The 10,767-nt window shown below is 62.7% G+C and overlaps 1 protein-coding gene across 5 annotated transcripts in view; it reads right to left on the bottom strand.

Moving 5' to 3' along the window:
• Window positions 1–10,767, bottom strand: part of LOC308489343 (lysosomal alpha-glucosidase) — a 52,065-nt gene continuing 41,298 nt past the window's right edge. For 4 of the 5 annotated variants that reach the window (XM_081030295.1, XM_081030294.1, XM_081030297.1 and 1 more), the window contains 17 exons: window positions 9,794–9,959; window positions 9,617–9,713; window positions 9,032–9,151; window positions 8,836–8,954; window positions 8,612–8,743; window positions 7,565–7,675; window positions 6,937–7,050; window positions 6,759–6,843; window positions 6,233–6,350; window positions 5,761–5,894; window positions 4,120–4,271; window positions 3,840–3,988; window positions 2,666–2,807; window positions 2,028–2,177; window positions 1,478–1,642; window positions 1,048–1,200; window positions 1–624 (listed from right to left, as the gene is read on the bottom strand). In XM_081030295.1, coding sequence (XP_080886421.1) covers window positions 565–624; window positions 1,048–1,200; window positions 1,478–1,642; window positions 2,028–2,177; window positions 2,666–2,807; window positions 3,840–3,988; window positions 4,120–4,271; window positions 5,761–5,894; window positions 6,233–6,350; window positions 6,759–6,843; window positions 6,937–7,050; window positions 7,565–7,675; window positions 8,612–8,743; window positions 8,836–8,954; window positions 9,032–9,151; window positions 9,617–9,713; window positions 9,794–9,959 — 2,167 coding nt within the window. In that variant the 3' untranslated portion in view covers window positions 1–564. The remainder of the gene's footprint in view (window positions 625–1,047; window positions 1,201–1,477; window positions 1,643–2,027; window positions 2,178–2,665; window positions 2,808–3,839; window positions 3,989–4,119; window positions 4,272–5,760; window positions 5,895–6,232; window positions 6,351–6,758; window positions 6,844–6,936; window positions 7,051–7,564; window positions 7,676–8,611; window positions 8,744–8,835; window positions 8,955–9,031; window positions 9,152–9,616; window positions 9,714–9,793; window positions 9,960–10,767) is intronic. The other variant, XR_013992084.1, reaches the window with a different exon arrangement.

The raw sequence follows: 10,767 nt of genomic DNA, 5'->3' as shown, positions 1-10,767 counted from the left end.
TGACTGCAAAAGTTCCTTTTATTAAAAAGAATTGCACTTAGGGTTCAAGGTTTCCCCAGTCCTGAGAATTCTCCCGAGGTCCCCGGGCCACTCTCGTCGGACTGGTGGACACCCCCACCTGTTGGGGGCAGGTGCCCAGAAAGCAGCCTGCAGCGGCTACCCAGTTCCCTCCTGTCACCAGTCAGAGCAACAGAGGCGCCGGGTGCAGGTACCATGTCCCGTCCCACACACCATCTTCTCTGGTGTCACGCAGGCAACTGGTGGCAGCTGACGTTCTCGCGTTTGGGTGACAAGCTATGGAGACAGGCTTCCAGGATAACATTCCAAACAGGCTACCCTCGGGGCACTGAGCTGACTTGGGATCTGGGCAGAAAAGCCATCAAAGGGGGCGGCCAACCCAGAGCCCCAGCATAGGAGGTAGACGTGAGCAAATCTGAGTGTTGGAGGCAAGTCAGCGCCATGCGACAGGTAAGCGCTCTGACCCCCGCCCACACGGCTGACGGTGCGCTGAGCCGCTGGACACACAAGCTCCTCCAGTAAACGCCCAACACCCCAGGCCCCTGGTTACGACCAACTGATGAGAAACTGCTCTCCCATCGCCAGCGAGACAGGGATGGCCAGGGTCTGGAAACAGGAAAAAAGAAAAATGAGCCTCCAATGGCCAGTAGCAGGGAGAGCCGAGCGCTCGGCAGACAGGAGTCTGGACACAAGTGGGCGATGGGCACCGGGCCTGTGTGGCCCGGGAGGCTCTCGCTGTTCCCTCCCAGCTGATTCGGACCACGAGCACCCTCGGCACTGGGAACAAGGTGCCGAAATGCAGACACAGGCAGAGGAGAGGTATGGGCTCAAGGGGACCAATCCGTCGCGCTCCCCCCAAAGGAAAAGTTCCTCTCTGGCCCTTGTGTGGCCTAAGTGTCCTCTGGCTTCTGATGGCCACTCCCATGACACCAGCTCGGCAGGCCTGGGGTCACCAGGAACCCTGGCACGTCCCGCCCCCTCGGCCATCCTGGGGACAAGCCCTCTGGCCCCATGTGTGGCCCCTCTTGCCTGGGTGTGGGGGCTGTAGGTGAAGTTGGAGACAGGAATGCCGTTGGACACGACCTGCTGGGGGGCCGTGACCACCCCCAGGACAGTCACCTTCCTCAGCTGCAGGCCGGCCCCCTCACCGGTCACGTGCTGCAGCTCGTTCACGATGGTGTTCTGGCCAGAGCAGAGAGAGAGAGAACGGGGAGGTTGGCAGACGGCCCGGGCAGGAAGCCCTGCCGGACAGGCCTCCGGACAGCAGACGGCAAAGGGCAGGTCGGCACCATGCCCTGACACCAACCCCTGGGACGCCCTTCTCCCCGGTGGGGCAGAGACCACCTTCACGTGGGCTGACCCTCCCGGGGACAGGTGGCCATGCCAGGCCCCCAGGCCCAGCTCCCCTCACCAGATGAGGGCAGCCCCGCCTCCAGCCCGGGCAGGTGGCACGACTCACGTTCCTGGCCAGGAAGACGACCTGCATGTAGGCCCCGCGCTCCAGCACGCCCAAGCTCTCCCCGTCGTCCCAGAAGAGCTCCCCACGAGCCTCCCCGCTCCCCGTCAGGGCCACGGCCAGGGCCATGGGCTGCTTGCGGGACTCTGTGGTTGTGAGGCCAGGGCCCTGGAAAGAGGTGGCACACGTCACCGCTGAAAGCCTGGCAGAGGCCTCCAGACCCAGGGTGGGAAGTACACTAGGTGAGGACAGCCCCACACTGCAAGAAACCAGGTCTGCAGGACACCCGTGGTGACAGCCGTCTGAGGCGGACACCCTGCAGGACGTTTGTAGACTGGTTGCCTCTTTCCCAAAATGGGCTGACGAAGCCGGCTGCCCCTGCGTGGCCCGGCCATGAGTCAGTGCCGGCTGTGTCCTGCGCGTCCTCCCTGGAGGCTCCCATCCTCCACCCTCAGACACTGTGATGTCTGCCTGGGGCCCTGGGGCAGACAGAGGATTATGGGGCCCTGGCAGCCCCAGAACTGGGCGAATGCGCTCAGGTCGGCCCAGGTACCTGCAGAGGGATGATGTGCCCGGCCCGGAGGTGGAGGTTGATGGTGTCCAGGGGGGCTGGCAGCGTCACCCACTGCCCCTCGCTGTGGATGGCAGACTTAAAGGGTGCTGACGGTGGAGGCGGGAGGCTGCCAAAGGCCTCTGCTGGCACCTGGAGGGGGATGGCACGTCACGAAGAGTCCTAGGCAACACCAAAGCCCTGTGCTACCAGAGGGAGCCGAGGGAGGGCTGCATGAGGAGGCCCAGGAGGCTCAGCAGAGACAGGCTGGGTGTGACCTGAGGGGTAGAGCCCAGGCCACTTAGTGGGAGAGGTGCCAAGCCCGGGTCCAGGGAGGGGGCAGGTCAGAGGACACTGAGAGGGGCAGGACTTTGGGAGTGAGAGAAGTAAAGGCCCAGCTCAGCCTGTGCAGTGAGACCCATGGGACCCTGGTGAGTTACCCACTCAGGCCTCAGCTTTCTCATCTGTAAAATGGGTTACTGCAAGAACCGCACTAGACGATGCACATGGAGTGCCAGACGAGGCCCGTGAGCCACTGGGACTCGATGGACACGTGCTCCTTCCACAGCATTGGTCCACGCCAACAGTACAGGAGGGAGGGACCCCTTTCCTGCCGCGTTTTAGGGTCCTGCAAGACTCACCGTCTGCAGGTTGTACCACGTGCCGGTGGGGAAGTAGCCAGTCACTTCAACCTTCCCGGCCTCAAGCACGGGCGTGATGAGAAGGGCCTCCCCCCACAGGAGCTGGCGGTCCACTGTCCAGGTGTGGGGGTCCTCGGGGAACCTTCACAGAGCAGGGATGGGGAACCTGAAGTCAGTGTGCTCACAAGGCCAGCAGGGAGGCTCGGCAGGCACGTGCCATCCACAGCTCGTGCTCTTGCCTACTTAGCTATGAGGTTCTTTGTGCTGGTCTTACCGATCGCTGAGTTTTTCCACCAGGGAGAGGGATTCTTTGTCTTTTTATTGGTAATGTCTCTAACTTACTTTTACAATCTATGTTCAGAGTGGTTTTAATAGTCTTCTATGTTCGAGAAGTATTACCTTTTCCCTAAAATTAAACCCTTCCTTCCCTCTGTTCTTGGCTGTGATGCTTAGAAAGCCCGTCCTGCCCAAGCATGAGGAAGCCTTCATTTCCATTTTCCTGTAGCATTTTCTACAGTTTCATTTTTGACATTTAACTATTTAGGAACTTAGGTTTGTATGTCAAGAGGAGAAAATAAACTGGTTTTTCAAATAGCTACCCGATTGCCTAACTACGCTAGGCTCCTTTCGGCCACTGAGCTGAGATGCCATCCTACCATACGGTACCTTCTTATGTGTGCCTGAGTCCCGTTTCGAGGCATCTGTTGGATTTTTTGAGGTCCCTTCTCTTAACCAGCCCCAAACGGACTCAGTCGTGGTCGTTTACAACCTGCTTTACCACCTCGTGGGCCTGGACTCAGTGTTCTTCCTTCTGGGTTTTTCTAGGACTTCCAATGACCCCAGCCCTGAGCTGGAATCTAAGGGGTGGGAACTGGGGGTCGGAGCACCCCAGTAGGGAGAGCCCAGGTTTGGGCCTTGTCTCACTTAGCTGCAACCTGCTCCCTCGTTCGGTTCCAGGGAACACCCTGTGCAGCAGGATGAGTCTGCCTGGGGTCACTAGGCCCGTGGCCACCCCCCCCACCCTGGTCCCCATGGGCTATCGTCCCCCCAACTCGGGACACTCACTCCAGGAAAAGAGGCCAGGCCACGGTCTCACCTCTGGGGTCACACACACCCCCACCCCATGCCCATGGGCCATTTCCCTCCCCCCCCCAGGCCCACCCAGGGCACTCACTCCAGGAAGAGGGGCCGGGCCACGGTCTCGCCCCCGGCATGGGCCCGGTGGAACAGCGTGTAGAGGTGGGGCAGCAGCGTGTACCGCAGGGCGAGGGCCGTCCTCATGGCTCGCTGCGCCGAGTCACTGAACCTGTAGGGCTCCTGAGGCTGCAGGGGGAGGCCGGGGTCGGAGGAAGCACCTGGGCCCCAGGAGACCCCACCGTCTCGGCCGGCCCGCTCCTGGCGTGTTGGCTCAGTCAGGGGGTGGTCCCGCAGACCCTCCCGGCCGCCGTGCCTACCTGGCTGTGCAGGTCGTTGTGGTTCCGCATGAAGGGGTAGAAGGCCCCCAGCTGGGTCCAGCGCACGCACAGCTCCTCCGAGGTGTTGCCCAGGAAGCCGCAGACATCGGCCCCAACCAGGGGCACCCCCAGCAGGTTAAAGAGCAGGACTTCTGCAGGGTAGGGTCAGATGGGGCCTCAGGCTGCCAGGGCCCGGCCAGCTCACGGCCCAGGAGCCGGTGGATGTGTCTGCTGAGCCGGCTGGAGGCGGCTCTGCATTGACCCCAGGTCAGCACTGCGCTGGCCTGTGTCTCTCCCACCCGTGGTCAGCAGGGCAGCCTGCACCTGCCGTGAGGGGTACGCACAGCAAACTAGCCCATTAGGGCTGAGCTGTGTCCCCCAAGAGATAATGTCGGAGTCCTAACCCCCGTCCACTGGATGTAACCTTATTTGCAGATGCGATCAAATTAACATGAGGTTATTAGGGTGGACCTAATCCAGTATGACTGGTGACCTTCTAAGAAGACAAAGACACAGGGAGAAGGCCACGAGGTGACAGAGATCAGAGCGACCGCAGCCCCAAGCCAAGGAGGACCCAGCACTGCCGCAGCCACCAGAAGCTGGAAGAGGCAGGAAGGAGTCCACCGAGGGTCGCAGAGAGTGCGCGGCCCCACCGCCTGACCAGCCTCCAGGGCTGGGAGAGAAGTTTCTGCTGTTCTGAGCTCCCCGGTGTGTGGTACTGCATTAGAGCAGGGAGCTCGCCGAGTCCCCTGAGCTGCTGGAGTCAGGTTCCAGGCCATCTCAGCCTGGGCCCCACCACTGCTCAGAGGACACGAGGGGACACTGCAGCCTGGGGCCGTGGGGACTCTTGTCTGGTTGCAACAGGTCCTGGGAGCTGCACGGCCTCTGCCCGGTAACAGCTCACAGCAGAACTAACTCCCCAGAACCGGTTTCAGAGACTGGCCTGCAGATGCGGGGCCCCAGCTGCCACACCTGCTCCAGGCAGCAAATCAGAGCCCGAGGCACCCGAAGGCAGAGACAGCCAGAAGCTTCGGGAAGGAGGGAGGGACTTCTCGGCAGGACTTCGCCAGGACCTTCCCGTAGCCCAAGGGTCTGGAGTAGCCCCCACACAGAAGCAAGCCTGTGACTGTCAAGGCGCTCCCAGGCCCGCCACCTGTGTAGTGGGGGCTCTTCTCAGGGGCGGCCTGGTGACCCCTGGTGACCCGGCACTCCTGCATCCCCCAACCCCTTCCCCGTGGCTCCTGAGCCATCCAGGGGCCTAGTACGTGTCAGTGGTATCAGAAAGTCAAGTTTCTCTTTGCAGGAGGGAGCGGGCGCTGAGACCAGTGGGATGGGTGGCACCTGTGGGCCGAGCTCAAATGCAGTTTCCTGCAGCTCAGGATGTGGCGACCAGAAGGGACAGCGTGAAAGGAGGGACGCTGACAGCTGGCCCTGGCAAAGCAGGGATGGGGACACCCAGCAGTGGGGTGCCACAGGCGAGCTGACCTGCACAGGTGTGCAGGAGCCAGGAGGCCAGCCCCCATCCCATCTGAGTCAGCGCGCCCCCACGACCCACCCCCCCCATAGTAGCAGCGTCTCCCTGAGCCGTGTGGAGCCCAGCACCCAGCTCGGGCAAGCCTCCTCTCCACACAGGGCTCTCACCTGGCACGGAGGAGGACAGCTGCTCCCAGCTGCTCCACACGTCCCCTGTCCAGTGGCCGGCATACCGGCCGTGGCCAGCGAAGGTTGAGCGGGAGATCACAAAGGGGCGTGTCCCCCGAGCCTTCACCAGGGCCCTGGGTGGAGCAGAGGGACAGAGAGCTGTGCAGAGTGGGCTCACGGCCACCAGAGTGCCTGGTCGTGTAGCAGGGGGCAGAGCTGGGAGGAAGGAGGAAGGCCAGGCCACCGCCAACCCCTGCTAGGCAGGCAGCTGTGCCTGAACCCGATGACCCTCAGGCGCATGGTGTCACGGGGGACAAGCCTGTCAGCCCAGACCCCCCTTCTTCGGAGGTGCTGGGCATGGACTGGGGGGATGGTGCGTGGGCCACCAGCTATGCCCTGGGGGCCTGGGCTCCCCCCCTTCCTGCCCTGGGCCTATCCCCGCCCCTCGTAGCCCCCGGCATGGCGCCCTCACCTGTGGGAGGCCAAGGCTTCCGTCAGGCCATACAGGTTGTGCAGGTTGTAGTGTGTGGACAGGAACTGGTGGCTGGAGGCACAGATGGTGGCTGCCCGGAGGGTCCCGCCAACCACCCCTGGAGGAGAGGGGGCTAATTCTGTGGCGCCCCTTCCCGGCAGACTGGTGCCCCCCATGTCCCGGGAGCACCCTCGGAACTTGGGGTGTGTCCCTGTACAGTCTCCATTTGTCCAAGGGCAGGAACAGGCAGGCACTGAAGGCTGCCCTTTGCAGACCCCAGACACATGCCCTTGACCCATTCCCAGTCTCCCTGTCCATTTGCCAAAGCCCAAGACACCCTCCCTCCAGGATCTGGCCTCAGCTGCACACCTCCCCCACCTGAACCTTACTCCTGCGTTCCCCTCCCCTTTCCCGGGCTGGCTATGCCCATTGGCTCCTCAGAAATGACAGCTTCAAGTCTCCCAAAGCAGACAACACAACCTGAGCCATTACTGGTGCCAGCGGGGCAGCAGGTGGGAGAGCTCACCTGGCACATAAGGTGGGTTCTCAAGATCGCTGTCGGGGCAGCCGTCCACGGAGCCCTTCACAAAGTTGGATGGCTCATTCATGTCCTGCAAGAGAGGCCCGGAGGTGGGCAGCCCGCACGCTGTAGACAGTGGGGCCAGTCCCCGCCGAGGGGTGCCCAGGGCCGGGGCCACACTCACAATCCACATGCCGTCGAAGGGCACCTGGGCGTGGAACTCAGCCACCATGTCCTGCCACCAGTCAAGGGTCTCGGGGTTGGTGAAGTCGGGGAAGGCAGTGGGTCCCGGCCATACCTGGAAGAAGGCCAGAGGGGAGACCAGGCCCCCTACTCCTCACCCATCTCCCTAGGGGGTTGGGACTGTGCAGGTGAGGGCCACTGGTGAGAGGGACCCTGATGAAAACTCATCTAAGACCCACTTTCTGACAGGCCCCGAATCTGTACTTCTGGGAACCTCCCCCAGCCACCCCTCGGCTGGGCCCCCTTTCTCTTGGTTCTGGGCACAGAGATCAGGACTCTACTGGGTACCCCATCGGAAGGCCTGGGAACCGTCAGGAAGCCTCAGGGGCCTGGAGGACAGGGAGGGCCCCAAGGCTTTGCTAAGGGTCTGCAGAGTTCGTGCCTGGGCTGGACCAGGTCCCCCTTGAAGCCAAGGGTCCCTGACAGAAGGACTCGAGGACAACCACCCCCAACTGTGACGCCACCCCACTCTGTCCCACTGGACGATATCCTCTTCCATAACAGCTTCCTGACCCCACTGGCCAGGACCCCCGCTTCCTCACCCCTCCTCCATCTGACCCCCACTCTACCTTCCCAATCAGTGGCTGCCCAGTCTCATTGGTGATGAAAACCCCCCTCCGCAGACCCTCATCGTAGGGTCGGTAGCTCCCAGCGGGGCCGGAGCTGCTGATAGCGGGATCCTGGGGGTGAGAAAAACCAGTCAGAGAGGGAAGTGCCCAGAGCCTTGCACCAGTCACTGGGAAAGCGCTCTCACTAGAATGTGAGCGGGGACAGAGGCAGGGTGAAGGTGTGCCGTGTACGGCACACCATGCGTGTACATGCACACGTATGTGCAGAGACAGCGCCAGTGACCTCAGCTGGCCAAAGGATGAAACGCCTGGATGCAAGTTTCACCTTTGCTTTAAGAGTTCTAGTTTCACAAACGTTCTGCAGTGAACATTTCTTTTAGAATGAAGAAACGGTCTGAGTCTGCCTCGCTGCTGAGTGGCCAAGGACACTAGCTGCCCTCAGAGGGCCCGCAGTGATGGAAATGACCAGCAGCAGAGCAATTCCGAGCCTCTCAGCAAATGGATTTCCTCTACTGAGGGGGATCCGTGGTGGCGACCACTGCCACCTCCTCCTCCAGCGGCAGGGCCGGGCACTGGGCACGGCTGGACCAGCCCCTGACTCCCATCCCTCTGGCTGCAGGGACTGGCCAGGGGGTGGGTCTTCATGCTGGGCCACTCAGAGTCCTGCCCACCTTCCCATGAGGCAGAGGTGACCGGGGACGGCAGGGCCAGGAGACACACGGAGGCCCTGCACACAGCTGCCCCGGCCCTTCCGGTACTGGGTGACAGCTGAGCACCCCCACCCCTCTTGCTTTAAGCAGGTCAAGTAACTACAACCAAAAGGACCCTGATCAGCAGACAGACGTCCCCAGGGACCCTCACGCTGGACGGCAGGGGCCAAGTCTGTCAATCTGATGTCCCCTCCCTATGCAAGACGCTCAGGAAACGTCCTCAGGGACCACGACAGGCATGAGGAAGATGTCACCTAGAGCTGGAGCCACCGGGCCCTGAGCCCCTCTTCTTCCCAAAGGACCAGCTCCACACGTCACAGCGGGCAGGGGCACTTACCACAATCATCACGTACCGCCGGCCGCCCTGGTGGAGCTCCTGCACCATGGCCGGGAAGTCTCCAAAGCCGTCCGTGTTGAAAGTGAAGTCCCTCCTGGCGTCCATGTAGTCCAGGTCGTTCCACTGGACGTCCTGCAGCCACAGCACACGGTGGGGCTGTGGGGACCTGGGCACTGTCCTGGGCCAGCCCCCCACGGGGCCCCAGGACCTTCCCCAGCACTCACCAGGGGGAAGAGGGCCCGGGTCATGTTCTCCACCACCTGGCGGGTGATGGCGGTGGACGAGTAGCCCCAGCGACACAGGTGGAAGCCCAGGCCCCAGTATGGCGGCATGAATGGGTAGCCTGCGAGCCAACGGGCCTCCGTGAGGGGGCAGGAGGGTAGGGCGGGGGGCGCGGACAGGGCAAGGGAGCAGGCCTACCCACGATGTCCAGGTACTGCCGCACCACACTCTTGGGCTCCGGGCCCAGAAAGACATACACGTCCAGGATCCCGCCCGTTGACCGCCAGCTGAGGGCTGGGCTCGGCTGCAGGACCACGTCTGGGGAGAACAACCCTGGGGCTCAGGGACAAATACCCACCTGTCCCCAGGGCGCTTGGCACCTCATGGATGGACGGGCCAAAACACCTGTGGAGAGGGGTCCTCCTACAGGGAGCCTGGGAACAGGCTGCTTGGGGGGCAGGGGGACCCTGAGGATTTGCTGAAGAGCCTGGTGCAGGACGGGAAGCTGCTGAGTGGCTGGACCCCGGGGCTCCCCTTTCTGACCTCTTCCAACCCCCAGAGAGCACCTTAGGGTCACCGAAGGGCAGCGCTGGAGAGGCCACGGCACACGGGACTCATTTCTTAGAAGAGCAAACGAGAGGGGCCCCTGTCCATGGCCCCTGTCCCATACCCCCAGCCTGTTGGCCAGGTGCCGGCCGCCCCACGCTCCCTCTATGACAGAGGGGGATGCGGCCGCACCCGGGAAGCCCGGCCTGGGCGCTGAAGCGGCCCCCGTTCACTTACCCATGGCGTTGCTGTTCAGGAGGAAGACCCCGTGAGCCAACCCACCGTCCTCCAGCACCAGGTAGAAAGGGTGGGACCCGTACAGGTTCACGTCAGACTGGGACACATCAGACGTGGCCTCAGCTCCCTCGCCCACGCGGCTCCTCCAGCCCCGCCCCGCCCTGGCCAACCCTGTACCGTGGGGGCAATGTCCCGGTTCCAGAGCGTGATCTTGGTCCAGTTGGTGCTGAGCATGAGGGGGCCGAGGTGCTCGGCGAGGCCGGTGATGTACGGGCTCGGCAGGGAGGTGGACAGCTGCAGAAACTGCTCGGCGAAGAACAGCGGGGCCACCGTGGTGTTCAGCCTGCCGGGGAAGAGACCAGGCGGCCTCGCACCCTCGATGGCCAGACGAGCCCAAGATGGACCCTCCCGAAAGACCCCCCGGCCCTGCTGCCCCCCGAGGAGGCTGGAGTGGCCTGGCAGCTCTAGACATGCTGACCTCAGGAAAGAAGCAGCCACGTGAGGCCCAACAACCCCGGAGTACTCGACGTGGCATGGAGAGCGTCCAGAGCACATCCAGAGAAGGGGTTCTGCTTGGCCGTGCCCATGTCACCCCAGGTGGGCTCTAGGAACGGACTGCCCCATGAGCCCTGGCCGCAAGCAGGTACAGGGTGAGGGCTGCCTAAAACCCTTCCAGTCCTGGGAGTTGTGGCCCCGAGCTCCTGCCACGAGGGCTACACTGCTCCCCAACCCCGGCCGATGCTGCCCCAGAGTCCTCTGGGGTAGCATGGGGTCCAGGGCAAGGCCAGAAAACACAGGCAGGGCCCCTCTGCAAATGGAACACATATCATGGTTAATCGCATGGAAGGAGCACGCCGCCCACCCCTGGGCCACACTGTGCCGGTGTGCGCGTGTATGTTCAAGACCAGAATCCAACAAAGTGCTTTAACAGACTTCTCAGGTCTCTGCTCAAAGGTCAGCTTCTGGGGGGGCCTTCCCTGAGCCCCCACGACAGAGCCAGACCTGCCCTCTGCACCAGCACAGCCGTTTCGGGGCCTGTCTGCGCATTCGTGCTCCAGACACCACTGTAGGGACGCACTCACTGCCTCTCCTGCTGCCAGCCCTGGAGCCAGTGCTAATGCTCCGCCCAGAAATGAGTGATGCATTTCTGA

Source organism: Rhinolophus hipposideros (genome assembly GCF_964194185.1).
Source record: "Rhinolophus hipposideros genome assembly, chromosome: 20".
NCBI classification, from domain to species: domain Eukaryota; kingdom Metazoa; phylum Chordata; class Mammalia; order Chiroptera; family Rhinolophidae; genus Rhinolophus; species Rhinolophus hipposideros.
The sequence above is the reverse complement of the archived record's forward strand: the minus strand, read 5'-3'. Positions and strand labels throughout refer to the sequence as shown.